Source organism: Oncorhynchus gorbuscha, linkage group LG11 (genome assembly GCF_021184085.1).
Source record: "Oncorhynchus gorbuscha isolate QuinsamMale2020 ecotype Even-year linkage group LG11, OgorEven_v1.0, whole genome shotgun sequence".
NCBI classification, from domain to species: Eukaryota; Metazoa; Chordata; class Actinopteri; order Salmoniformes; family Salmonidae; genus Oncorhynchus; species Oncorhynchus gorbuscha.
The window spans coordinates 56,846,821-56,874,408 of NC_060183.1; the positions used below are offsets into that span (position 1 = coordinate 56,846,821).

At 42.9% G+C, this 27,588-nt stretch overlaps 1 protein-coding gene across 1 annotated transcript; it reads right to left on the reverse strand.

Moving 5' to 3' along the window:
• Nucleotides 1-9,776: 9,776 nt before the first annotated feature.
• On the reverse strand, nt 9,777-13,315 carry LOC124047880 (G2/mitotic-specific cyclin-B1-like). Its single transcript, XM_046368203.1, has 9 exons — nt 13,180-13,315; nt 12,766-12,900; nt 12,556-12,672; nt 12,211-12,393; nt 11,943-12,101; nt 10,956-11,192; nt 10,726-10,866; nt 10,238-10,348; nt 9,777-10,122 (listed from the first exon to the last, which is right to left on the reverse strand). The coding sequence occupies exons 1-9, from the start codon at nt 13,198-13,200 to the stop codon at nt 10,018-10,020; spliced, it is 1,209 nt and encodes a 402-aa protein (XP_046224159.1). The 5' UTR covers nt 13,201-13,315; the 3' UTR covers nt 9,777-10,017.
• Nucleotides 13,316-27,588: the final 14,273 nt, after the last annotated feature.

Consider the following 27,588-nt stretch of genomic DNA (forward strand, 5'->3'; position numbering starts at 1 on the left):
CTATATCCACAGTAAAACGAGTCCTATATCAACATAACCTGAAAGGCCACTCAGCAAGGAAGAAGCCACTGCTCCAAAACTTCCATAAAAAAGCCAGACTACGGTTTGCAACTGCACATGTGGACAAAGATAGTACTTTTTGGAGAGATGTCCGTATATATAAATATATATATTTATGGAAAACACCTAATTTCCTGCATTTCAATACATTTTGCCATGTGGCAGAGAGAAGAAAAAAATGTACCATTTTATAATGCTATTCCAAACATTTTGTCATGAGCCTGAGAGAACATTTAGCAGTTTAAAAGCTAATTTCCTGCAATTCTACACATTTTGCAATGTAACAGAGAGAAAAATGTGCTGTTTTATAGCTCATCTCATGCTATTCTTCAAATTTTATCATGAGGAAAAGAGAACATTTTGCAGGTTTAAAGCTAATTTCCTGCTACTCTACACATTCTGCCATAAGGCTGAGAGAAAATGTTGCAGTTTTAAAGTAACTGTCGCATGAAAATCTCACATTTAAAAGTTCATATTCTGTTAACTCATAGCCATACAATGTTGTTGACTCATCCTATACTTATATTTGTGGCAAAGCATACATTGGAGTGGAAAAAAACACTTCAAAAACCCAACCTCAATCTTGTATCTCAAAGAGACCGTTTCATAAATGGTTGCTATTATCTCATAGAGGACGATGTCATCCTCCTGAGGATGAACCTGCCAATCAGCAATCTAATCGCATTAATATTTTTTTATGACCAGTACACGCCCACACCATTCCAACACAGAAAAGCTTATTTTTAACATGCTTAATTAAAACTATTTAATTTATATTGTAATTAATTTTAGGTCATATTTCATAGAAATCTGGAAACACTGGAGTTACTTTAAAGGTTGACTTTGAGAAAAACACAAAAATAATGGCTTTTAAATTGTAAAACTCATCATACCAGGTCATTTAATGCTTATAAACTACAACAAAAATGGATGAATAAGATATTTGGCTACAGAAGTGCCATTTCTCCATTTCTCTACAGCTTCCATCCAAAAACAAATCATGTGAAATGATGTCAACACATACTGGAGAAGTTACTGCCTAGCCTCAAGTGGCTAGCTTAGCTAAAGAACTGACTCTGTCGGTCACAGTGCGCATTACCAAAATGATACATCGATGAGCTTGCAAATGCACACCCCATTTCTGTTTGAAAATGTTGAAAGAGGAGTTGGACTGTTTTTTCATGCCCAAAGTTGACAGTTCAAGCAAATTTCCTGCAATTCGATGAAACCACCTGTTCTGAATATTGGGGGGGGGACATGTCCCCCCATCCCCCACGGCAATTCCACCTATGGGGGAATTAGTTTCCCATATTCGGTTGTATACCAATGAGCAAAACAAACAGCTGATAAATGATTTGTGTTGATTCACTCAGAGTCATTTACCATTCATGTCCTGGTCAGAGCGAAGAGCCATCAGTGACAATATTCACACACAACATCCTCGTGGCAAGGGGATGAGCTATTCCAACAAGGTTAAGTACCTCTACACTATACTGAATGACTCAAACTGAAATAGTCATTGAGAGAATTGTTTATTAATGAAGGAGATCATATTGGAATATGAGCTCAAGGTCATTTATGAGAGAATGATGACAGATGAAGAATGTAAAAAATCTCAATAGCTTAACCATGTTGATAGTAATGGGATTGTCTTTTGTAGGGGATTGCCCACCTTTCAGGTAAAGAAAAAGAAAAATGAGGCTCCCTCCCATTCCAATTTATGGAACTGCTTACTCAGCATTGTGTGCCTATGTAACACCTACTCCATTACACCTACTATACATAGCGTTTTGGCGAGCTTTGGGGTAGAAATTAACTACCCGAACACACTGCTCTTACAATAAGGTCATCCCAGTTGATGATAGTAAACTTTCATTGAAATCATTTTACATGGACAAATTCATAAATTTAATTCTCCAACATGTTATGTAAGGAAACAGGTAATGGACTGTGTTGTCTCATTCGGGTCAATTCAAACTCATAATAGAATTATGATGATGCATGGACAGCTGTTCTCTAAAAACTGGATTCTGGTTGGTGAGCAAACTCACAGAAAGTGTCCAGGTACAATGGCCTTCTCAGCAAATCCACTGCCACACACACACTCACAACAACATTGGAGATGGTCAAGTGATCCCAGAGGTAGATTTCAAATGTATCAGCAGCAGCCTCCCCCTCCTCCCTACATGCCCTAAAGATTTATAACATGACTGGAGAAGTGTTAGCTTGGCTAGCTGATTCACCAAGGTCAAATGACAGAACCTTGCTGTTTGATGAGCCACATGATTAAAGAGCAATCATATAGCATCTTTACATCACTCCCCATAGACCTCCGGCAACATCTGGCGCCTTTTACACCATGGTTTCACTATGTGGTTGAATTGAAATCCTACGAAGTCAGAGCCAATAGCTCATTCACATTGTGGTGTACGTGTCAAAGCCAATCTGGAATATAGATATACAGATGAGGTATTCATAAATCGTGTATAGGGATTGGGGTGGAAATATGGTTGTGGGAATGAAGAGTGGATCTATCTTGAGCATAGATTACAGTACAGGACATGGTGGTGATAGACTGATAGTATAGAAAGATATGTTTTGGAAATTTGCCATTTCCCGTCAGATTCTGCACTAAATTTAAACCTACTGCTTGATAAGAGGGTTCATTCCAGGTTCAAGGCCAGTTTGCGGAAAACCTCCAGCTGGAATTGTCATGAAGTGATCAATATTGTACAAGCGTAATACACACAAAAAACAATAGCTATAGTTCCGGCTGATAAAAAATCTTGTTGTAAACTGTTTTCCATTAAAGGTTTCTTGATGTAGTCATATTGCAAAAGCCAGTGATTCCAAGAACTTCTGTAGAAAGAGGAGCTGGACCATTTGAAAATGTGTTGATTTTAAAAGCATCAAGTAAAACAAGAGTTACAGGCACTCTTGGTCTCATAATTTAACATATTGTCAAATCAAAACATAAACAAAGTACATTGGCATTAATCCTTAAAAATGTGACAGCTAGTAAGTAACAGTATGATTCGACTCACAATAATAAGGTATTAATAGGCTGCGTCTACACAGGCAGCCCAATTCTGATCTTTTTTCCACTAATTGGTCTTTAGACCAATCGCATCAGATCTTTTCCAGAGTGAGAAAAATATTAGAATTGCCTTTGGAAACGCAGCTATGTTAACTTGCAAAATAGGCATTAGCACAACTGCAACACAGTGTCAATGTATCACATTTTTATGGAGAAAAATTGAGAAAAATGTGATCTGATTTGACTGATCAATTATAAAGCTAATGGCATTATCATAAACTTTATTCAATGATAACAGCATAGCAATTTTCCACAAGATAATAACTATGTAAATACTTTGTTACCAGTGTATGTATCTGTTGTGTTACAAAGTCAGATGAGTTGGGAGGTTCTCAGTTCTTAGAGCAAAGACAACAAACAAACAGTGGGTTTGGTTTTGTAAGAAAATGTGCAGTATAAGGATCAATGTTGTACTATTCAACAAATGTGAGGGTATGAACTTGTTTGGGCAAAGAGGGTGAAAGAGCTGTTGCCGTTCAGTTCTAACAGAGAGGTTATGTGTTCAGAGGAAAGTTCTGCTCAGATGCTTTTTCACACCTGGTTGAAACAGACCAGTGTTGAGGCCACAATAGGAGCCTTTCTTTCCTTAACGTGCCATTGAGCAGCAAAGATCTGTAAAGTTCAGGGAGCACACAATTTTTTTGTTTTATTATTATCTATAAATTGTGAAAATGAATGCCCCCTTGGTTTATTCGTGCTTCACTTTCAGGCCTAGAGACTTCAGTCCGGTTGCCAGCTGCATACCTATTAGCACCCCACAGAAACCCTAACATCATCTCTGTGGGGTTGTGTTTGTTTGACTTTGTCATTATTGAACTGAGACACACATACACAGTGGTTGTGAATTGAGAATGTGTATTGACTCATTTTCAAGGGTGCACTGGCTATCCCGGATAATGTTTAGACTGAGAAACACTTCCAAACTTTTGACTCTGGTCTTGGACAATACAACTTTGGTTGAGTTTATCACAGAAATATTAAATGGGTTTCTGAGGCCAAGTTTTCCATTCTTTCTGGACCTCAATCCTGACTCTTGAATTAATTTATTGAGGAGGGCTTGAATAAAAATAGAATATGACAAGAGATAGAAATGACATGTTTTTGTGCCTTCGTGTTGATTGAATATGTTTGAATAAAGATGATCCCAAAAGTGTCTTTAAGATGTCATCAGTGAGTTTGTAATGTGATGTAATGAGTGTGTAATTTGATGTAATGAGTGTGTAATTTGATGTAATGAGTGTGTAATTTGATGTAATGAGTGTGTAATTTGATGTAATGAGTGTGTAATTTGATGTAATGAGTGTGTAATTTGATGTAATGAGTGTGTAATTTGATGTAATGAGTGTGTAATTTGATGTAATTATGGGGCATTCCAAGTGTGAACTTCACAAATAATAAATCCAGTTTTGACATATGATATATTGTTGTTATTCAATATTCAACAATAATACGCAGGTTAATGAGTGAGAGGTCATTCATCACTACAGTTATGTGGTCACTCATCTCCACAATTCCACTATGTCATATGGGAGAGTGGGGTAAATATATATTTTTTAAATACATTCAGCATCACTTCGTCTCAGGAAATATAGTATTCTTTCTAACAAAGATATCCACATATATTTCAGGATGTTGCGTTTACCTGGAAATAATCAGAATTCATGTGAACATTACAGTTTTGAAAACAAAGCTTGTCCAAAAAAAGTGGTCTCTTTGCACAACTTAACCCGGGTATGGGGTAAGTTGAGCCCTGGGCCAGGTAAGTTAATAAGCCGCCTACACATTTCTGTACTGAATTAAATATTACCACTACCTTTTTAAAACCATGTCTATCTTTATTTCCCAAACACAATTCAACACAATCACAATCACTTTGTCTTTTATTAATTTTAAGTGTATTTTAACACAGGCTTAACACCTAACAAACACTTAGTACTTTTTTGAACACTTTTTTTTGCATAGGATAGGCCATGTTGATAGCTCATATCCCAGCGATAATGCCTTGCCTTACACCTGGGAAGAAAACACTTACATTTCCTCAACTTGCTATTGGCTCAACTTACCCCAAGGCAAACATTTTGATTCATATCCCAGATAGTTACAATGATGCGCTTTCATGCTAGGTTTAGGACCTCATGTTAAAGCTTATAGAAAAATATTACAACTATCTACTTTGGTTTAGATACAAGCATCATAAAATCTCTAACACAAATTAATTTGACTTGGTGTAAAGCTAGTTCGTTTTGTTCCCTAACTTGCTTACCACTTTTTCCATGTGGTTTCTTCCTTCAGACTCCATGATATTATGACCTCTTCCTAAATTTGGTAAACTTATACATTTTGTGTATGGTTTCTTAGAAACAAACATGGCTCAACTTACCCCACAACTGCTTTCCATGAAATTTCCACAAAAAAGCTAAAGGCCAAAGATCCAGGGGTCCAGGCGGCTTCAACCGTATGTTTTCAAGCTCCACAGAAGGAATATGTCTTGTAAACTGATCTTGCTGCCCGTTCATGACCTCACCCTTCAAGCATGAGTTCTCAGCATGGGCCGGGTAAGCACAGCTTTCTAGGGTAACCGAAATGAATGATCATCTGTCCCTATGAAGAGTAGCATAAGGTAGAGCTAAAAAGATGAACCTATAGATGTTCTTTAACTCATCCCCTCTGCCATTGACAGCAGGTTTTGTTTTGTTTTTCTACTTTGCATTTGTGTTCTAAAAGCAAATTTACTAAAGCAATGTTTTTCTTAATTCTCCAATAAATACATATTTAGTGAGTGCTGCTTGGTATAATAATGGTGTTCTTAATATTTACTAATGTAGACTTATAGAAAATGTCAGAATCTGGCAACGTGATCTGTACAACAAACTACAGTAAACCAGGTTTAATTCCAAATAACAAAAACATTACTGAAATATTTCTCATTTGGTGACAAGCGGTTGTCCAACAACCAGTTTGAGAGCTGTCAACAGATGCAATTATGATGGCCATAATGGATACAGTGAAGGGCCTCTGTGGGATGACAGGTGGTCTTGTACAGCATAAGCTCTGCGAATCCCCTCGTGGGTCATTGCATAAGGTCCCCTGGCGTGCAGCTGTGGATGGGCTAAAGTGAACTTCTCCCCCTCTGCTGTGTCCATTGGCCTTAAATACTTGAGGCTTGATGTGATCAATTGTAATTGACGCCGCTTGCTTTCTCCAGGACGGGTTGAGTCCTGTGCATCTGCCTGTTCTTTTAACGGGATCCTCATATTCCAAGAATAGTCAAGTAGCTCTTAGTCTACAGCCTTGTCTGCAATGGAACGCCCTAGCAAAAAAGCAGTACCAGAAAATAGACAGGTGACATTGAACTCACAGATTCCAGTTTAGGAACAAAGGGTAGGCTAAACTCATTGGAATGGCTGTTAGGGTAACTGGATGTGTAGGAAATGTCTTACTGTTAAATCTGAATTAGACAGATCTCAATCTACATCCACTTGGAATTAAGATTTATAAACAGTTATGACTATAGAATCAGATAATTGCTGTTGACCCCTTGTTATCCAAGCCTATCCACTAAGAAAATGGGTCTGTTACAAAATAAAATAACTTTTCATTGACAAAAGGGATGGATCCATGTTAATTTACAAAACATGTCTACTGGAATCAGAAGCCAGAATGGGGCTTGACTAGTGGAATGGATCTGACCTGAATATCTGCTCTTTAAGACTGCAGTGATTAGGCCTTGAAAAGGAGCAGCTCGGCTAGCACAGCCACGTGTAGCCAGCAAAGAGCCTTCAGGTGTGGCATCTTAAAGGCATGTGAACACCATTAATGAACTGAACTGCCATTTCCCCTCTAAACCCATCAAGTGGCAGAAGCAGTTTTATTCCTCACTTAAATTGTACTTTTAACTAGGCAAGTCAGTTAAGAACAAATTCTTATTTACAGTGACTGCCAACAAAATCTTTGGACTAGACTAGTTTTATGGTGGCGAATTCTAAATGTGCCCTGCAGGCAAGCATCAAAAGGAAATGAGCTGCATGGCACTTGCAGGTTGTGGGCATGTCAGAACTACTCTAGCAGATCACTAAACAGTCACCAAGATAGGACTGTAACCAGAGCACTACCTCCCTCTCGTGGACACTTGCAGTTACAAGACCAAGTTGTTCAATATATATGAATTCCTTCAAAATGAACGATATATTTATACTTAAAACATTTAACTACGCAAGTCAGTTAAGAAAAAAAAATCGTATTTACAATGACGGCCTACCAAAAGGTCTCCTTGCGGGGACGGAGATATGACAACACACATATCACAACAAGCGAGACAACACTACATGAAGAGACCTAAGACAACATAGCAAGGCAGCAACACATGGTAGCAGCACATATGGTACCAACATTATTGGACACAGACAACAGCAAAAAGGGCAAGGTAGAGAAAACAATACATCACGCAAAGCAGCCACAACTGTCAGCATGTGTCCATGATGGAGTCTGAGAGTTAAAACTGTCCAGTGAGAGTGTTTGTTGCAGCTCGTTCCAGTCGCTTAGCTGCAGCAGACTGAAAAGGCGAGTGACCCAGGGATGTGCGCGCTTTGCGGACCTTTAACATAATGTGACTGTCAGAAGGGGTTTTGTATGTGGAGGATGAGAGCTGCAGTAGATATCTCAGATGGGGGAGTGAGGCCTAAGACTGCTTATTTATAAAACAACCAGTGAGTCTTGCGTTGGGTATACAGAGATGACCAGTTTACAGGAGTATAGAGTGCAGTGGAGTATCCTATAAAGGGGCATTTGTGGCAAATCTGATGGCCGAATGGTAAAGAACATCTAGCAGCTCGAGAGCACCCTTACCTGCCGATCTATAAATCACGTCTCCGTAATCTAGCATGGTAGGATGGTCCTCTGAATCAGGGTTAGTGTTTGGCAGCTGTGGTGAAAGAGCAATTTTAGCTCTTAGCTTGCAGCTTTGGTATGTGCTGAGAGAAGGACAGTGTACCGTCTAGCAATACTCTCAAGTACTTGCATGAGGGGACTACCTCAAGCTCTAAACCCTGAGGTAGTAATTACACCTGTGGGGTGGGGCATTTTTACCAAACCACTTGACCTTTGTTTTTGAAGGTGTTCAGAACAAGGTTAGAGAAAGCTTGGACACTAAGAACACTGAAGAGCATTTAACAAAATCCAGGGAGAGGCCAGCTGAGTATAAGACTTCCTGCATGTAAATGGATGAGAGCTGCCTACTGCCTAAGCTCCGATGATGTAAATTAAGAGCGTGGGGCCTAGGATCGAGCCTTGGGGTACTCCCTTTGTGACAGGCAGTGGGTAAGAGCAGATTTACTATACACTGCACTCGAGGTAGTCAGCAACAGGCCAAAGACCCCTCAACACCAATACTCCTTAGCCAGCCCACAAGAATGGAATGCCGTAGCAAAGGCTTTGGCTAAGTCAATAAAAATAGCAGCACATTGATGTCACAATTGCCCTTGATTCTAAGCATTGAGGACCTTTAAGGTTGCAGTGACAGCCATAACCTGAGCAGACACCAAATAGCATATTCGAGAGAATACTATAGACATCAAAAAAGCCAGTTGATTATTGAAAAGTTTCCAACACTGATAAAAATCAGGGCAAAAAAGAAATTGGCCTATAACAGGATCAGCTTGATCTCACCCTTTAAATAAAGGACAAACCGTGGCTGCCTTCAAAGCAATTGGACCCTCCCACAGGATAAAGAGGTTGGGCGATAGGGGCAGCAACCTTAAAGGGATCCATCTGACACAGATGGTTTTTACAGCTAAAGTTTAAGGAGCACCTCGGACTCAGTGACTGCCTACAGGAAAACTGTTGCGGGGCAGGGGGAGAGAAGCATTGGGGAGAGTCACAGATGGGTGGGAGATGAGGAAATGTTGGATGGGCAAGACTGCGTCAAATAGGAATCCTGACTTAATACAGTGGTCATTAAAGAGCTCAGCCATGTGCTTCTTGTCAGTAACAACCAACATTAAGGGACATGGGCAGCTGTAAGGGTTTTATTAGCCAGGTCTTTAACCATTTTCCAGAACATCTTAGGGTGTCCCAGAGAGAACGGCTCCTTTAAAAAAAAAAAATTGGCCTTCTGGATAGCCTGAGTGAACACATTCCTCATTTGCCTGAACGAGAGCCAGCCTTAGTATGGCGAGCCTGTCACCAAATGCAATTCTTGAGGCAAAGTAATATTTTAAAAATTAAAAAGGTCCAAGCGTCTTCGATACCAGAGGCCATTTCATGAAGGCTTGCACATTAAAGTTTAAGCAAAAGTCTGACAGATCAGGAAAGCACATTTCACTGTAAAGCCATGACAAACAGGCTGTAAGGTGTAAACCTGATCATTAAGGTTTACAGAAAACACCAGATAATTTGTGAGGATAATGTCAAGGAGCCAAGGAGAGCTTAAGGCAGAGGCCAGTGCTGATGGACTATAGCACCCAGCATCAATCAACAAAGAGTCAGTCGAAAGTTTAATGCCCAAAACCAGCTAATAAAATTGTTTGGGGAGAGAACCGAGCACTGAAGGTGATCCTTGGTAAAGATTGCCACTCCTACACTCTGCCAAAAAGGTGAACCATAAAGTGTCTGTATAGCAAAGTAGAATTAAAATGTTAAAATGTTTATTGGCATTACTTGAATATACAGTCTTGATCAGACACATCACAGAGGGTAGAACAAACCTAGATTAAGTCAAAGCATTTAATTACTGGAATGGTCTAAACCCAGGTTTGGGAACACAAGCTGTACACTACCCAACACCAATGTTTCTCCCATAATTGTTAAAACCACATAAGTTACATACATTCTGTACAGTACAATCAGCAGTGCTGTCAGGCATCTCATAGGGTGAGCTGCTTTGCAAGGTCCTTGATCAGCGAAGACTTCAGCTGTGAAATGGTGGCGATTTTCATATGCTTCTGACTAGAGTACTTATTCTTAACTGCCTGCAAAAGAAAAACAAATGGCCACAGGTCATTTTGTAGAAGATGAGGTCTTACAATTAGGTGCATTTAAAGAGCTGTTAACGGCATTCACTAATAAGGCGGTTCCTCTACGCACCATATGCTTAGTTTGTCCCTCGTTCACCTTCACAACATTTTTTGCTATGTGCCGCATGACCGGGACTAGGCAGTCTTCGGTGTAGTTCATGTAATGCTGCAGTGTGGAACTCTGGGGGAGAGGATACAAAGGCAGTAAGTGACAAGATCAAGTAATGCAGTGACCTGGTATACACCAAGGGCTCCTGAGTGACACAGCAGTCCAAGCCTCTGCATCTTAGTGGTAGAGGTGTCACTACAAACCATGGTTCGCTTCCAGGTTGTATCACAACCAGCTGTGATTGGTAGTCATAGGGTGGCACACACATAACCCAGCGGTGCCCAGGTTAGGCCATCGTTGTAAATAAGAAATTGTTAACAGACTTGCCTAGTTAAATAAACAAACGGCTTCTTTCCCCACAATCACTGATCAGAGACCAGATAAGCAAATATGGTGGAATCCAATCAGAAAATAGAGACACCCACAACAGTTACTGAAGGACATCTTACCCAGTCACCACAGTTGAAGACCTTCAGGGTGAGGGCGAAGGCTGCACTGGCCACCTGGGAGGGAGGGAAGTGCACCATCTCATAGTCCACCATGGTGAGCTCCACCAAGTACTTTGCCAGGGTGTGGTGCTCAGCAGTCACCTGTAGAGAGACTTAGTCATTTTGATTCTAGAACTGGTGTGACTGTAGGCAATACAGATTGAGTGTCAGTGTTGAAGGGGTTGGTATACCTCGCCAATCTTTGAGGCCCTTCTGAGGAACTGGAGGGGGAGAGGGCGGCCAAAGCTGAACTTCAGCACTCTCAGTATCATCATTTCCATGTCCCTGATCTGGGCAGTGGTATAAGCCCGGTCAGTCACAAATGCAAAGTCTGCGATCTCCGGAGGGTACATCTCCTCGTATTTGGAGGCGATGAACATGGCAGTCACACCAACCAACTGAAGTTGCTTTTTGGGCACTGGGTTATCCTGTTGGAGACCATTTTTTACTTATAATTTCCACAAGTTGGTAGGCCATTTGTCAACTATAGTTAGATACATGCCACTTCTGGCTTAATGTGTTGCCCTAGAAAACTAAATGAAGTAGGGCTCACCAGAATAATACCTTATGGCAACAGAGCACATTAGTAATCTAGTCAATGTTGTTTACAGCCCAGGGAGAAAATGCCAAAAAAAACAATGGAAAGATATGGCACAGGACTGATTATCAGTTTGACCTGTTAAGGATATTAAAAGCAGAGAAAAGTCTTGAGTGGATATTTTGTGTAGTTGAAATGCTGTCTGCTTGCATAAGTGTCAAAGATGATTCAGCATCTATTGAGAATGCAGATGTAAGAGTCACATTTCTCCACTAATGTGTGAGACAAAATAAACACATGGTGCATCATTTTAGTGCAAGAAATGTATAGTGCTGCAATAGTTAATATTATGCTACATATGATAAGTTTTACACCTACAGTCAGTGTCCATATTACAGTTACCATTAAACCTAGGAACCTGTTTATTCATGGCTACTTGAGCAGCTTATCAAAGGTGCATGTAAACAGCTTATCCCAAATAAGACCTTAAGCGGGATATGAGCTACCATCCAGAATAGTGTACATTTAAACATGGTCAGCAAGCAAGCCCACTGGTGGGCTGTGACATTCCTGCTACACTGTAGTTCACTGGCAGTAATTTATCATCAGGGTGGCTAGGACAACAGGTCAAGCAAATTACCTGAAGGAAGCGGTCAATGATCCCCACAGTCATATACATGGTCTCCTGCAGCAGGCGGAACTTGATTTGGACCTGGACGAGCCAATCAATGAGAATGGCACGCATGTTGCCTGTAATTTCCTGTCCTTCCAGATATTTGGTTTTAACAGCCTGATCAACCTTTGAGGGGAGACAAGACAAAAGGGATATGTAAGCAACAGGCACATGCAGGACAATAAAATAAATTTCCTGGACCGTGGCTTTCAGCTGAGAAACATAATACACCAACCTCAAGTTTTTGAAGGTATTTGTAGATGTCCTTCACATATTCACTGCAGAGCATGGGGTTGTCATAGTCATCAGCATCCACATCTTTAATATTAAGTAGGACATCAGAGAAGGCCTGGCACAGTTCAATGGGAGCACAGCCAGAGGTCTCCATTGCTGTGGGAGACAATGGCTCAGGGAAAACCTGACAAAATATATATAAAAAAACACTAGTGTTAATATTCAAAGTGGGGTATGGTGGTGAACATGCACTATCATGATTAGACATTGAAGTTGAGCAGATTGAAGGTTATTACAAAGAAATCACAAGCAGCCAAATTCTTTCCCTTTGCCACAGAAACCTCACCTGAACCTCCAGCTTAACTGGAGAAATAACTTTTGGGGGTTGTTGAACTTCAGGGACCGTCGCCAACCGTGTGCTGGCCTTCCTCTCAACCACCTTTGAGGGTTCTGCCTTTGCATCCTGTAGAAGAAAAAAGAAGCACCGTATTTTAGTACTAGAAACAGGGTAGCTAGAGACATATGCATTGTGAAGTTGTCCCAAAATATAAGTCACCTTTTTCACAGTCTGTCTGGGGACTCCAACATTTCCGATTTCGCCAAGCGCAGCTCGTGTTCTGAGTGTAGGCTTGGTTCCCAGAACTACCTTGCCTGGCAGGGCAGTTTGGTTCTCTGAGGAACCCAGACGATTCTACAGGAATAAAAATATATATTAAAAAATGTTTTAAAAAAGGGAACCATGTAGAATAATATTTTATTAAAATAGAACACGATATAGCATACTGAAAGAGTAAACAATAACGTCAGAGAAGAAGCAAAACATTTTGTTGAGGCACGAGGCGAGTCACTCCTCCGCATTTAAGCTTGATTTCTAAACAAAAGCAATGAACAAGTTGCAAACGTAACACAAATAGCTATAATAAAACAACTATATAGTAGCGCAAAACAATTTCTGAAAAATACAACTTACTCTGGTCATACGGTGAGCCATTTCTAAATATACGATGCTTCGGTGAAAGAGAATACACTTACTGCACACAATTTCTAAGGGTGAATAGCCGTAGTTTAAATCCTGGTTTACTCGAATTTCATTCGTTGCGTTCCAAAATGCGCTCCCATCTGATTGGATGACAAGCACGTGATTAGAATGCGTTCCTAGGACGACCAGTAATCACATGACAGGATTTATCTAGTTGTTTTTTTAAAAGACTTCCGCCACCTTATAAATAAGAAGCAAGTTATCCAGTTCAAAACAAAGGCACTGTATTGTATTTACAGTTCATGTACAATTTAGTTGAGGTTTGTGTTACTATATAGATGACATGTCCCAAAGATTCTTATAAACCTTTGTAGCTGATTTTCTTAACCTGTATTTTTATCTAATACAAGTGTACACTTTGGACTTATTTGAGTATTTACGGTCTTAATGGTGCGTTTACGTTCAAGTCGGAACTAGGAAACTAGTTTGTTGCTATCTGGGATCAGACGTCCCACCCTAAATCTTACCCTAACCAGAATCCCTTACCTTAACCATTTTACATGTCAACGTCAATGGAGTAGGGACGTCCCACATACCCTGGACCCTATGAAATATCCGACTTTCTAACTGGTTGAACGTGGCACGTGTACGTATAATGGTGCTTTAAAGACAACTTGGACCTCTGGAAAAAACTAGGTTGAATCATGACGTCAGTGATCTTCAGGTCGGAATTTTGGAGCGCTAGAAAGAGGCACGAGTTCCTGACTTGGAATTCCGAGTTGGATGACCGTTCAAAAATACATTTTCCCAGTCAGAGCTCGTTTTTCCGAGTTCCCAGTTGTCTTGGATGAATTGACGTCGGAAGTCAGAGATTTCCCAGTTGTTGTTAACGGGGCATTACAACAACAAACACGTTATCCAGTTCCGACTAGCAAGTGAACGTGGCATCATATTACCAAAGACGGTATGGTTAATGACATATTCATGTACTAGTCGGAACTAGGTTTACTTTGAAATGTATTACTTGCTATCTGGATGTAGTTATACACGTGGCACATTCAACCAGTTAGTAAGTCGAACATTTGAGTTTCCTAGACCCGACTTGCGGCATTAAAAACGTTGTGATATTACCACAGAGTTTCTAAACCTCTTAACAAATGTGATCTCATGCCAATTAATTGCTGTGACTCCGTTAACATTGCCTCCATACCTGTTAAAAATGAAGTGAAATATTTATGAATTGTTTTCACTAAAAACGTGTCAGAGAATCTTTAAACATCGATAATATGATTAATTATATGAGAGTTTCATTAAGTCAGTGGCTGCAACGTGATATCTCAATTTAGGGTCTTATTTTATCCAAGACTGATGGTTTATCTAGAATCATTTACTCAAGTCAGTCCCTTTTTATTTATTTTAAGTCAATGCTGTTATATCTAGATTTGTTTGGAGGAATACAACTCATTATATTCGGAGATCACAATTAGTGAAAGAGTATGATCGTGGAGGTTTACAGGCTATTGATATTGAATCGTTAGTGGGTGCTTTTAGAATTACATGGTTGAAATGATGTCTGTCTAATCCTATCTCTATGTTGTATCATATCCCTAACAGTCTGTTGAATAAACTTGGTGGATTTTGACCCTCCAAAATGACCTGTGAAATTGTCTAAGTTTCACCATCATATGTTATTTTTCTGGAAAATGGTATTCAAGCACAGTGTTTCCCCACAAAAAAACATTGACTTGGAAGAATAGAGTTATTCAAGTTAATAGGAAATCCGTTTTCAAAGGCCTTTAGTTTGACAAGGGTATTCATGTTGTATGTGATTTGGTAGACAACACTGGGGAGTTTTTGCCGTTTGAGTTCATTGGTAAATTTCAGGTTAATATTACTCAGAGAATATTTGTATTTATTTATTTATTTCACCTTTATTTAACCAGGTAGGCAAGTTGAGAACAAGTTCTCATTTACAATTGCGACCTGGCCAAGATAAAGCAAAGCAGTTTGACAGATAAAACGACACAGAGTTACACATGGAGTAAAACAAACATACAGTCAATAATACAGTAGAAACAAGTCTATATACAATGTGAGCAAATGAGGTGAGAAGGGAGGTAAAGGCAAAAAAAGGCCATGGTGGCAAAGTAAATACAATATAGCAAGTAAAACACTGGAATGGTAGTTTTGCAATGGAAGAATGTGCAAAGTAGAAATAAAAATAATGGGGTGCAAAGGAGCAAAATAAATAATTTAAATACAGTTGGGAAAGAGGTAGTTGTTTGGGCTAAATTATAGGTGGGCTATGTACAGGTGCAGTAATCTGTAAGATGCTCTGACAGTTGGTGCTTAAAGCTAGTGAGGGAGCTAAGTGTTTCCAGTTTCAGAGATTTTTGTAGTTCGTTCCAGTCATTGGCAGCAGAGAACTGGAAGGAGAGGTGGCCAAAGAAAGAATTGGTTTTGGGGGTGACTAGAGAGATATACCTGCTAGAGGGTGTGCTACAGGTGGGAGATGCTATGGTGACCAGCGAGCTGAGATAAGGGTGGACTTTACCTAGCAGGGTCTTGTAGATGACATGGAGCCAGTGGGTTTGGCGACGAGTATGAAGCGAGGGCCAGCCAACGAGAGCGTACAGGTCGCAATGGTGGGTAGTATATGGGGCTTTGGTGACAAAACGGATTGCACTGTGATAGACTGCATCCAATTTGTTGAGTAGGGTATTGGAGGCTATTTTGTAAATGACATCGCCAAAGTCGAGGATTGGTAGGATGGTCAGTTTTACAAGGGTATGTTTGGCAGCATGAGTGAAGGATGCTTTGTTGCGAAATAGGAAGCCAATTCTAGATTTCACTTTGGCTTGGAGATGTTTGATATGGGTCTGGAAGGAGAGTTTACAGTCTAACCAGACACCTAAGTATTTGTAGTTGTCCACGTATTCTAAGTCAGAGCCGTCCAGAGTAGTGATGTTGGACAGGCGGGTAGGTGCATGTAGCGATCGGTTGAAGAGCATGCATTTAGTTTTACTTGTATTTAAGAGCAATTGGAGGCCACGGAAGGAGAGTTGTATGGCATTGAAGCTTGGAGGGTTGTTAACACAGTGTCCAAAGAAGGGCCGGAAGTATACAGAATGGTGTCGTCTGCGTAGAGGTGGATCAGGGACTCACCAGCAGCAAGAGCGACCTCATTGATGTATACAGAGAAGAGAATCGGTCCAAGAATTGAACCCTGTGGCACCCCCATAGAGGCTGCCAGAGGTCCGGACAGCAGACCCTCCGATTTGACACACTGAACTCTATCAGAGAAGTAGTTGGTGAACCAGGCGAGGCAATCATTTGAGAAACCAAGGCTGTCGAGTCTGTCGATGAGGATGTGGTGGTTGACAGAGTCGAAAGCCTTGGCCAGATCAATGAATACGGCTGCACAGTAATGTTTCTTATCGATGGCGGTTAAGATATCGTTTAGGACCTTGAGCGTGGCTGAGGTGCACCCATGACCAGCTCTGAAACCAGATTGCATAGCAGAGAAGGTATGGAAGGAAGGTTTGCAAAGCAATTCCACTTCCTTTACTTGGACTTATGAAGAACACTTTGTTATATTATGAGGTTGTTCTCTCTTTCCAAGTTTACAAATTAATTACTTGAATCTTTTGTGGTCCTTCTGTAGCTCAGTTGCGAGAGCATGGCGCTTGTAACGCCAGGGTAGTGGGTTCGATTCCCGGGACCACCCATACGTAGAATGTATGCACACATGACTGTAAGTCGCTTTGGATAAAAGCGTCTGCTAAATGGCATATATTATTATTATATTATATTATATTATTATATTATTATTATATTATTATATATATTATTGGATAAAAAATGCAACAAAAAGTGGATACAATTGGGAATGCTTACAAAACAGACCAAACAATGAGATAAGTGAAACATTCTTCCTCTAGTTGTTAATTTTCTTTAAATCTAAAGCCACAGCCTAGATTCGAGCCAATGCCTTTAGTAGTTGAACATGTTATTACTCAAACCTCGTGAAAGTGACAAACTGACACGTTTTCATTTTTGTCAAAAACAATTTATATTGGATGTGTGCCTTTGATTTAATGCCCTACATATGCGCAGTCGGCACGAGACGACTTATACCCAATGACGTGTATCTAGCCAATGTTGCTATGACATTGCCTGCAAGTGTGATCCGGGATTTCTATAGGAGAAGCAGTTTTAGCCTATCTTCATACTGTACTGTCTTTGATATTACTGCCTTTCTGCTAGTCATGTAGAAAACGACATAATGATCATACAACCAATGATCTGTATTGTCTACCAAAGTATGAGTCAAAGGAAATTGAACATGATGAGAGTGAGGATGAATTAAGGTGCGATGAAGAACCAGAGTTTGAACCTCATCCTACTGGTGATAAATATGTTTTTTTTTTACCCAGTGGAGTGAGATTTTTAAAGAGAATGGATCCTTGCCTTCTGGCTGATCCATATGTTGTGTCAAGTTGGGTGGACAAGAGGTTGGGGAATGTTGGGTCGGGGAAAGTGACTTGAAGTGGAATCGTGTCGATTCTTTTGTGTTTCTGCCACCCAGAGGGAACGTGCGCGCTGCACCATGTGGCTGGGGACAAGAACCGTGACTTGCTTTCCTCTCCTGAACAACCATTGAAAGGAGTGATTACTGGAGTGGCGTTAAGTGTTGAGGAGGGTCAACTGAAGTTGAAGATTCCTGATTTGCAACGCCCCCTTTTGGTGCGATGCAGACCTGGTGGAGATCGTGGTGAAATAGAGAATATACTTTCTGTACTACTGAGTTTTGATGCAGAGTTTTTACCACATAAAGTCTAGTTAGTTTGCCAGTTATCCCGTGAGAGCTTTAGTTGTCAAGCTTATGGTAATGTAGTAGCAGTGTGTGGGAGGGAGATTCCTAGATGTGAGAAGTGTGCAGGATGACATGAGACAAAGGAATGTGTAGTATCAGTGGAAAATTTGTGAGTGTAAACTGCAGGGGTACCATGGTGCTGGAGATCAGAGGTGTCCATTGAGAGAAAGGCAGGTTGAGGTTGCCAGGATCAGAGTAGCGCAGAAAGTGTCGTATGATGAGGCAGTGAAGCGAGTAGTAGAGAAAGATAGTCCAGGGTGAGGGATCCTAGAAGAATCCCTGTGAGTAGGACACGTTTAATAAAGAGTGATAGGAATAGCACGTGCTTCAGTAAGTTTTTTTTTTTTTGCATTCATGGCCATTGTTGTCAACTGTACCACAGGAATGGACAGATTTTGTGGTGGCAGCTGCAGAGAAGTACTTGGGTGTACAATATGTCCTGCCCTCCCAGGCTGCTGGCCTGGTGTAGGATCAGATGGGGCCAAAGTAGTGGAATAATGATTGAGGTTTTAATGGGTGTAGGGTTAGTTGGTAGGGCATTTTTATTTTCACAAATTGTAATGAAATCATATTACAGAATAGTAGGCTGACACACAGCCAATACAGTAGGTGACAGCACACACCTATAACATTTGTTTGCGCACTGCCATAATACCAAAGAAGAAGAAGTATGAGTCATAATACCCATAAAGCCTAGCGGTCAGACACGGAAATGGTTCTAATAAGTTGTCCACCATTAATTTGATCCATTGTGAATTTTAGAAACCCTGCAAATAAGAACTGTTTCGTGTAGGCTTATCATTCAGAACTATAAATGAATGTCTTAAGCGTCACGTCACTCACCAGGGCCATGATGATCTGGACGAGACTGCTGAATCGAGGCAAACAAAATGTTGTAATTAATAAATTGGCTGAAGTTGTTTAAATGGACAATTCTGTGAACTGTCTTGGGCAAGTTTTAAATGTACACTTATCTAGCCAGCTCATGGTTAGTTGGCAACATTAGCCGAGCTAGATGGCTAAATTAGCCGTGTATTTGCCTAGCTATTTAAATTCATGAGCAATTCATAAAAACACTTTTAGCTTTCTTTGTCTTTTACAAGCCAACAGCCTAGCTAGCTAGTTAATTTAGATGGTCACGCTAGGGCTAGGCGTTCTTGATAATGTTTGTTTGGAATGAAGGTGAAGAAGAGAACCGAACGGAGCTCCCCTCTGTTCTATTGGCAAATGTCTAGTCGCTCGAGAATAAAATGGATGAGCTTAGTTCAAGGGTTTCCTATCACAGAGACTTGAAAGCTGCGATATTACATGTCTTACTGAAATGTGTCTGGAATTTGAAGCTATGCACGTAGTACTCGTGGATTCTCCATGCAGGATCAGACAGCGGCTTTGGGGAAATCGAAAGGAGGTGGAGTGTGTTTTTTCATAAATAACAGCTTGTGTGCTGCTTCAAGTATGAAGGAAATCTCAAACTTTTGCTCACGTGATACAGAATACCTCATGGTAAGCTGTAGACCCTTTTATCTACCAAAATAGTTCTCATCCGTAATGATCACTGCTGTCTACATTCCTCCACATGCCAAGACCACTCTGGTACTCAATGAACTGTATGGGGCCATAAACAAACAAGAAACCACTCACCCAGAAGCAACGCTTCTGGTGAGCGGAGACTTTAAAGCAGGTTGACTTAAAACCGTGTACCTCACTTCTACCAACCCGTCTCTTGCATCACAAGGTGCGCTAAAACTCTAGACCACTTTTATTTTACCCACAGAAAATCATACAAGGCCCATCCCTTATCCTCCATTTGACAAATCTGTGTGGTTGGACCATGTTAGTTTGTTGGTGATGTAGACACCAAGTAACTTGAAGCTCTCAACCTGCTCCACTGCAGCCCCGTTGATGAGAATCACGTTGAGAGAGAGGTTGTTTTCCTGGCACCACATGGCCAGGTCTCTGACCTCCTCCCTATAGGCTGTCTCATCGTTGTCGGTGATCAGGCCTAGCACTGTTGTGTCATCGGCAAACTTAATGATGGTGTTGGAGTCGTGCCTGGCCGTGCAGTCATGAGTGAACAGGGAGTACAGGAGGGAACTGAGCACAGACCCCAGAGGGGCCCCTATGTTGAGGATCAGCGTGACGGATGTGTTGTTACCTACCCTTACCACCTGGGGGCGGCCCATCAAGAAGTCCAGGATCCAGTTGCAGAGGGAGGTGTTTTTTCCCAGGGTCCTTAGCTTATTGATGAGCTTTGAGGGCACTATGGTGTTGAACGCTGAGCTGTAGTCAATGAATAGCATTCTCACATAGGCGTTCCTTTTGTCCAGGTGGGAAAGGGTAGTGTGGAGTGCAATAAAGATGGCATCATCTGTGGATCTGTTGGGGCGGTATGTAAATTGGAGTGGGTCTAGGTTTTCTGGGATAATGATGTTGATGTGAGCCATTACCAGCCTTTCAAAGCACTTTATGGCTACAGATGTGAGTGCTACAGGTCGGTAGTCATTTAGGCAGGTTACGTTAGTGTTCTTGGGCACAGGCACTATGGTGGTCTGCTTAAAACATGTTGGTATTAAAGACTCGGACAGGGAGAGGTTGAAAATGTCAGTGAAGACACTTGCCAGTTGTTCAGCGCATGCTCACAATACACGTCCTGGTAATCCGTCTGGCCCTGCGGCCTTGTGAATGTTGACCTGTTTAAAGGTCTTACTCACATCGGCTGCGGAGAGTGTGATCACACATTCTTCCAGAACAGCTGGTGCTCTCATGCATGTTTCAATGTTATTTGCCTCAATGTGAGCATAGACGTAGTTTAGCTCATCTGGTAGGCTCGTGTCACTGGGCAGCTCTTGGCTGTGCTTCCCTTTGTAGTCTGTAATGATTTGCAAGCCCTGCCACATCTGATGAGCATCAGAGCCGGTCTAGTACGATTCGATCTTAGTCCTGTATTGCCACTTTGCCTGTTTGATGGTTCGTCGGAGGGCATAGCGGGATTTCTTATAAGCTTCTGGGTTATGAGTCCCTCTCCTTGAAAGTGAGTCCCTCTCCTTGAGTCCCTCTCCTTCTGGGTTATGAGTCCCTCTCCTTGAAAGCGGCAGCTCTAGCCTTTAGCTCAGTGTGGATGTTGCCTGTAATCCATTGCTTCTAGTTGGGGTATGTACATACGGTCACTGTGGGGATGACTTAATCAGTGCACTTATTGATGAAGCCAATGGCTGATGTGGTGTACTCCTCAATGCCATCGGAGGAATTCCGGAACATATTACAGTCTGTGCTAGCAGAACAGTTCTGTAGCTTAGCATCTGCTTCATCTGACCACTTTTTTTATTGATCGAGTCACTGGGGCCTCCTGCTTTAATTTTTGCTTGTAAGCAGGAATCAGAATGATAGAATTATGGTCAGATTTGCCAAATGGAGGGTGAGGGAGCGGTTTGTATGCATCTCTGTGTGTGGAGTAAAGGTGGTCCAGAGTTTTTTTTCCCTCAGGTTGCACATTTAACATGCTGATAGAAATTTGGTAAAACGGATTTAAGTTTCCCTACATTAAAGTCCCCGGCTACTAGGAGCGCCACCTCTGGGTGAGCGTTTTCTTGTTTGCTTATTGCGGAATACAGCTCATTCAATGCTGTCTTAGTGCTAGCCTCTGACTGTAGTGGTTTGTAAAATAGCTATGAAAAATACAGATGAAAACTCTCAAAGTAGATAGTGTGGACTACAGCTTATAATGAGATACTCTACCTCAGGCGAGCAATAGCTCGAGACTTCCTTAGATATTGTGCACCAGCTGTTATTTACAAAAATACATAGTCCGCAGCCCCTTGTCTTACCAGACTCCGCTGTTCTATCCTGCTGGTGCAGTGTATAACCAGCCAGCTGTATGCTAATAGTGTCGTCGTTCAGCCATGACTCCGTGAAGCAGAAGATTTTACAGTTTTGAATGTCCCGTTGGTACTTTAAGGTCATATATTTTATTGTCCAAAGATTGCATGTTTGCTTGCAGAATGGAAGGAAGTGGGGGTTTATTCTATCGCCTACGAATTCTCAGAAAGCAGCCCGCCCTCCGGACCCTTTTTCTCTGCCTCCTCTTCCAGCAAATCACAGGGATCTGGGCCTGTTCCCGAGACATCAGTATATCGTTAGCATCGGGCTCGTCAGACTCGTTGAAGTCTGCCTTCTTCTCCGGTGCCATTTTACATGGTTGTTGCAAAAGTAGATCTGCTTAAAAATTAAGTAAAGGCTATCATGTCAGACACATACTAACAAAGCATGCGCATGAACGAACAAGACAACGTGTACGTGAATGGGAGTGTGAGGGAAGAGTGAGGGATGATGAATATGTGTAGGAGGGTGGTAGAGAATGGGTTTGTGGATGCATAGGGTATAAGTTTGTCTGGAATGGATGAGAATGGATGAGTACATCTGGCTGGGTGTAAGTGTGTCTGAGCGGTAGGGAGGGTGGGACAAATGCTAAGTTGGGACAAGCTTGGGTGGGTATGGATGGGAGGTAAGGACAAGCTTGGGTGGGCAAGGATAGGAGGTTTGGACAAGCTTGGCTTGGGGGAGAACTGGGAGGGGGAGGTGGAGAGGGATGGATTTGGCTTGTGAGAGGGAGAAGAGAGATGTATTTATTTTTGTGCTGTAAAATGAATAAGAGTTCTGGAAAGATTAATAGGGTGAATATAGGAAGGTGTAGAGGTTTCCCAGAAAGAGGGCAAAGATGTGCCCCAGCTGCCATTTGATGGTGATCTGGGGGTGGTACTCCTCCAGCTCAGCGATTATCTCAAACAGGGGAGGACAGACCAGGCCCAACAGGGACATGATGAGCTCCAACTACACAGAGGAACCATGGCAGGAATCATACCATCTCCCACTACACCACCACTTTACACAACACCATATGATAAAAAAAGATGTCAGTGATGAAATAGAGAGGGAAGTTTGTTTAGTCAGTAATGAATGAGATGAAACAAGAAGGCTGCAATATTACAGATGTAGGATCTTAATTTGAGCCAGTTTGCTACAACAGGAAAATATTCCTGCATCAACAGGAAACATTATTATGTGGATTATAATTAATGGCCATTTTTGTAGGGGTTGATACATTTTCTGTAAGGGAAAATTAAGTCTGAAATTTCAAAGTGGAAATTACAAACTTCTGAAGCCTTTTTAAGCCTCCTGCAGGTGATCAAATGAAGATCCTACATCTATATAACATAATATCACTATACAGTTTTTCCAAATATAAACTGATTCTATTGGTTTGAAAGAATGTACTTGACATCAACGCCATTCTCCAAGCATTATCTCATTTTTATTGTACCAGCTCAGATCGTCCCTGTTGGCAAACTCCGGGGACCTCTTCACCACGAAGAAGATGAGGTAGCCACTTCCCCCCCAGGCAGCAGATGATCATGACATTGGCCAGCACACGCAGGAACCTCCTCAGGTGGATGTTTTCATCCTTCTGGTTCTCCTGCTCATTTTTAATCAAGTTCTCATTTGTAACTGCGACCTTGCCAAGATAAAGCGTAGCAATTCGACACATACAACAACACAGAGAGTCGCCCTGAGAATTGAACCCTGTGGCACACCCATAGAGACTGCCAGAGGTCCGGACAACAGGCCCTCTGATTTGACACACTGAATTCTATAAGAGAAGTAGTTGGTAAACCAGGCGAGGCAATCATTTGAGAAACCAAGGCTGTCGAGTCTCTGTGTTGAATGTTGTGATTGAGGCCTCCCGGGTGGCACAGTGGTTAAGGGCGCTGTACTGCAGCGCCAGCTGTGCCATCAGAGACTCTGGGTTCGCGCCCAGGCTCTGTCGTAACCGGCCGCGACCGGGAGGTCCATGGGGCGACGCACAATTGCCCTAGCGTCGTCCGGGTTAGGGAGGGCTCGGTCGGTGGGGATGTCCTTGTCTCATCGCGCACCAGCGACTCCTGTGGCGGGCCGGGCGCAGTGCGCGCTAGCCAAGGTTGCCAGGTGCACGGTGTTTCCTCCGACACATTGGTGCGGCTGGCTTCCGGGTTGAATGCGCGCTGTGTTAAAGAAGCAGTGCGGCTAGGTTGGGTTGTGTATCGGAGGACGCATGACTTTCAACCTTCGTCTCTCCCGAGCCCGTATAGGAGTTGTAGCGATGAGACAAGATAGTAGCTACCACAACAATTGGACACCACGAAATTGGGGAGAAAAAAGGGGTAAATATTCAAAAAAAAAAAGAATGTTGTGAATTGCCAGAGTCGAAAGCCTTGGCCAGGTCGATGAATACGGCTGCACAGTAATGTCTCTTATCGATGGCGGTTATGATGTTGTTTAGAACCTTGAGCGTGGCTGAGGTGCACCCATGACCAGCTCTGAAACCAGATTGCATAGGGGAGAAGGTATGGTGGGATTCGAAATGGTCAGTAATCTGTTTGTTAACTTGGCTTTCAAAGACCTTAGAAAGACAGGGTAGTATAGGTCTGTAGCAGTTTGGGTCTAGAGTGTCCTTTGAAGAGGGGGATGACCGTGGCAGCTTTCCAATCTTTGGGAATCTCAGACGATACGAAAGAGAGATTGAACAGGCTAGTAATAGGGGTTGCAACAATTTCGGCAGATAATTATAGAAAGAGGGGGTCCAGATTGTCTTGCCCGGCTGATTTGTAGGGGTCCAGATTTTGCAACTCTTTCAGAACAGCTATCTGGATTTGGGTAAAGGAGAAATGGTGGGGGCTATGGAGGGGTGCTGTGGAGGGTGCCGGGCAGTTGACCGGGGTAGGGGTAGCCATGTGGAAAGCATGGTCAGCCGTAGAGAAATGCTTATGGAAATTCTCAATTATAGTGGATTTATCGGTGGTGACAGTGTTTCCTAGCCTCAGAGCAGTGGGCAGCTGAGAGGAGGTGCTCTTATTCTCCATGGACTTTACAGTGTCCCAGAACTTTTTTGAGTTAGTACTACAGGATGCAAATTTCTGTTTGAAAAAGCTTGCCTTAGCTTTTCTAACTGCCTGTGTATATTTGTTCCTAACTTCCCTGAAAAGTTGCATATCACGGGGGCTATTCGATGCTAATGCAGAACGCCAAAGGATGTTTTTGTGCTGGTCAAGGGCAGACAGGTCTGGAGTGAACCAAGGACTATATCTATTCCTAGTTCTACATTTTTTGAGAGGGGCATGCTTATTTAAGATGGCGAGGAAGGCACTTTTAAAGAATAACCAGGCATCATCTACTGACGGGATGAGGTCAATGTCATTCCAGGATACCCCGGCCAGGTCTATTAGAAAGGCCTGCTCGTGTTTCAGGGAGCGTTTGACAGTGATGAGGGGTGGTCGTTTGGTCGCAGACCCACTTCGGATGCAGGCAATGAGGCAGTGATCGCTGAGATCTTGATTGAAAACAGCAGAGGTCTGTTTGTTTGTTTTCCTATCTACCAATTGGTGCCCTTCTTTACGAGGCATTGGAAAACCTCCCTGTGGTCTTTGTGGTTAAATCTGTGTTTGAAATTCACTGTTCGGCTGAGGGACCTTACACACATACAGTATGTTTTGGATACAGAGATTAGGTGACTTGTGAAGCACATTGTTACTCCTAAACTTATTTAGGCTTTGTCTCGCCCTGACCTTAGAGAGCTATTTATGTCTCTATTTTGGTTTGGTCAGGGTGTGATTAGGGTGGGCATTCTATGTTCTATTTTCTATGTTTTGTATTTCTTTGTTTTGGCCGGGTATGGTTCTCAATCAGGGAGAGCTGTCTATCATTGCCTCTGATTGGGAACCATACTTAGGCAGCCCTTTTTCCCACATGTGATTGTGGGTAGTTAACTTTGTTTGTGGCACATAGCCCTTAAGCATCACGGTTGTTTTTTATTGTTTTTGTCTGCGTCATCCAAAATAAAAGGAATATGTACGCTGACCACGCTGCGCTTTGGTCCTCTTCATTCGACGGCCGTGACAGAACTTCCCTCCACCAAAGGACCAAGCAGGGTGGGCAGGAGGAGAGGACACGATGGAAACCTGAGAGGCAGCCCCAAAATATTTTTTGGGGTGGGGCAGATGATGTGGGCGTCGGTGCTGAGGGGTGAGTCCGAGACCGAGGAGGAATTCTTGGACCATTTGAGTGAGGAGTGGTTGGCAGTGGAGAGGGACTAAAGAGTTTGGAGGGGTTGAAGTGTGGAGCAAGACAGTCGCTTTGAGGAGCATGTGACCCTTCAGGCACCATGCTTTGCGGTTACACGTACTGTGTCGCCAGTACGCATCCACAGCCCAGTGCGTCCTGTGCCAGCAACCCGCAGTTGCCGGGCTAGGGTAAGCATCCAGCCAGGATGGGTTGTGCCAGCTCTGCGCTCCAGACCTCCGGTGCGTCTCCACGGCCCAGTATATCCTGTGCCAACTCCACGCACCCGGTCTCCTGTACGTCTGCCCAGCCCGGTAAGCCCTGTGCCAGCTCGAAGCACTAAGCCTCCTGTATGTCTCCCCAGCCTGGTGAGTCCTGTTCCTGCTCCCAGAGCCAGGCCTCCTGTGTGTCTCTCCACTCCAGTGATGATCCATGGCACGAAGCCTCCAGTGATGATCCATGGCACAAAGCCTCCAGTGATGATCCATGGCACGAAGCCTACAGTGATGATCCATGGCACGAAGCCTCCAGTGATGATCCATGGCACGAAGCCTCCAGTGATGATCCATGGCACAAAGCCTCCAGTGATAATCCATGGCAAGAAGCCTCCAGTGATGATCCATGGCAAGAAGCCTCCAGCGGTGATCCATGGCACGAAGCCTCCAGCGACGGTCTCCAGTCTGGGGCCTGCAGCGAGGGTGCCCAGTCCGGGGCCCGCAGCGAGGGTGCCCAGTCTGGGGCCCATAGCGACGGTCTCCAGTCCGGGGCCCGCAGCGAGGGTGCCCAGTCCGGGGCCCGCAGCGAGGGTGCCCAGTCTGGGGCTCGCAGCGAGGGTGCCCAGTCCAGGGCTCGCAGCTAAGGGTGCCCAGTCCGGGGCTCGCAGCGAGGGTGCCCAGTCCGGGGCTCGCAGCGAGGGTGCCCAGTCTGGGGCCCGCAACGAGGGTCCCCACACCAGATGTGCCACCAAATCGGGGTGAGCCAGAGGCGGAGTGGGGTCTACGTCCCACAACAGAGCCACTACCATGGATAGATGCCCACCCAGACCCTCCCCTATAAGTTCAGGTTTTGCTGCCGGAGTCCGCACCTTTGGGGGGGGGGGGGAGTACTGTCTTGCCCTGACCTTAGAGCTTTTTATGTCTCTATTTTTGTTTGTTCAGGGTGTGATTTGGGTGGGCATTCTATGTTCTATTTTCTATGTTTTGTATTTCTTTGTTTTGGCCAGGTATGGTTCTCAATTAGGGACAGCTGACTATCGTTGTCTCTGATTGGGAACCATACTTAGGCAGCCCTTTTTCCCACCTGTGATTGTGGGTAGTTAACTTTGTTTGTGGCACATAGCCCTTAAGCTTCACGTCTTTTTTGTATTGTTTATTGTTTTTGTCGGCGTCATCCTAAATAAAAGGAATATGTACGCTCACCACGCTGCACTTTGGTCC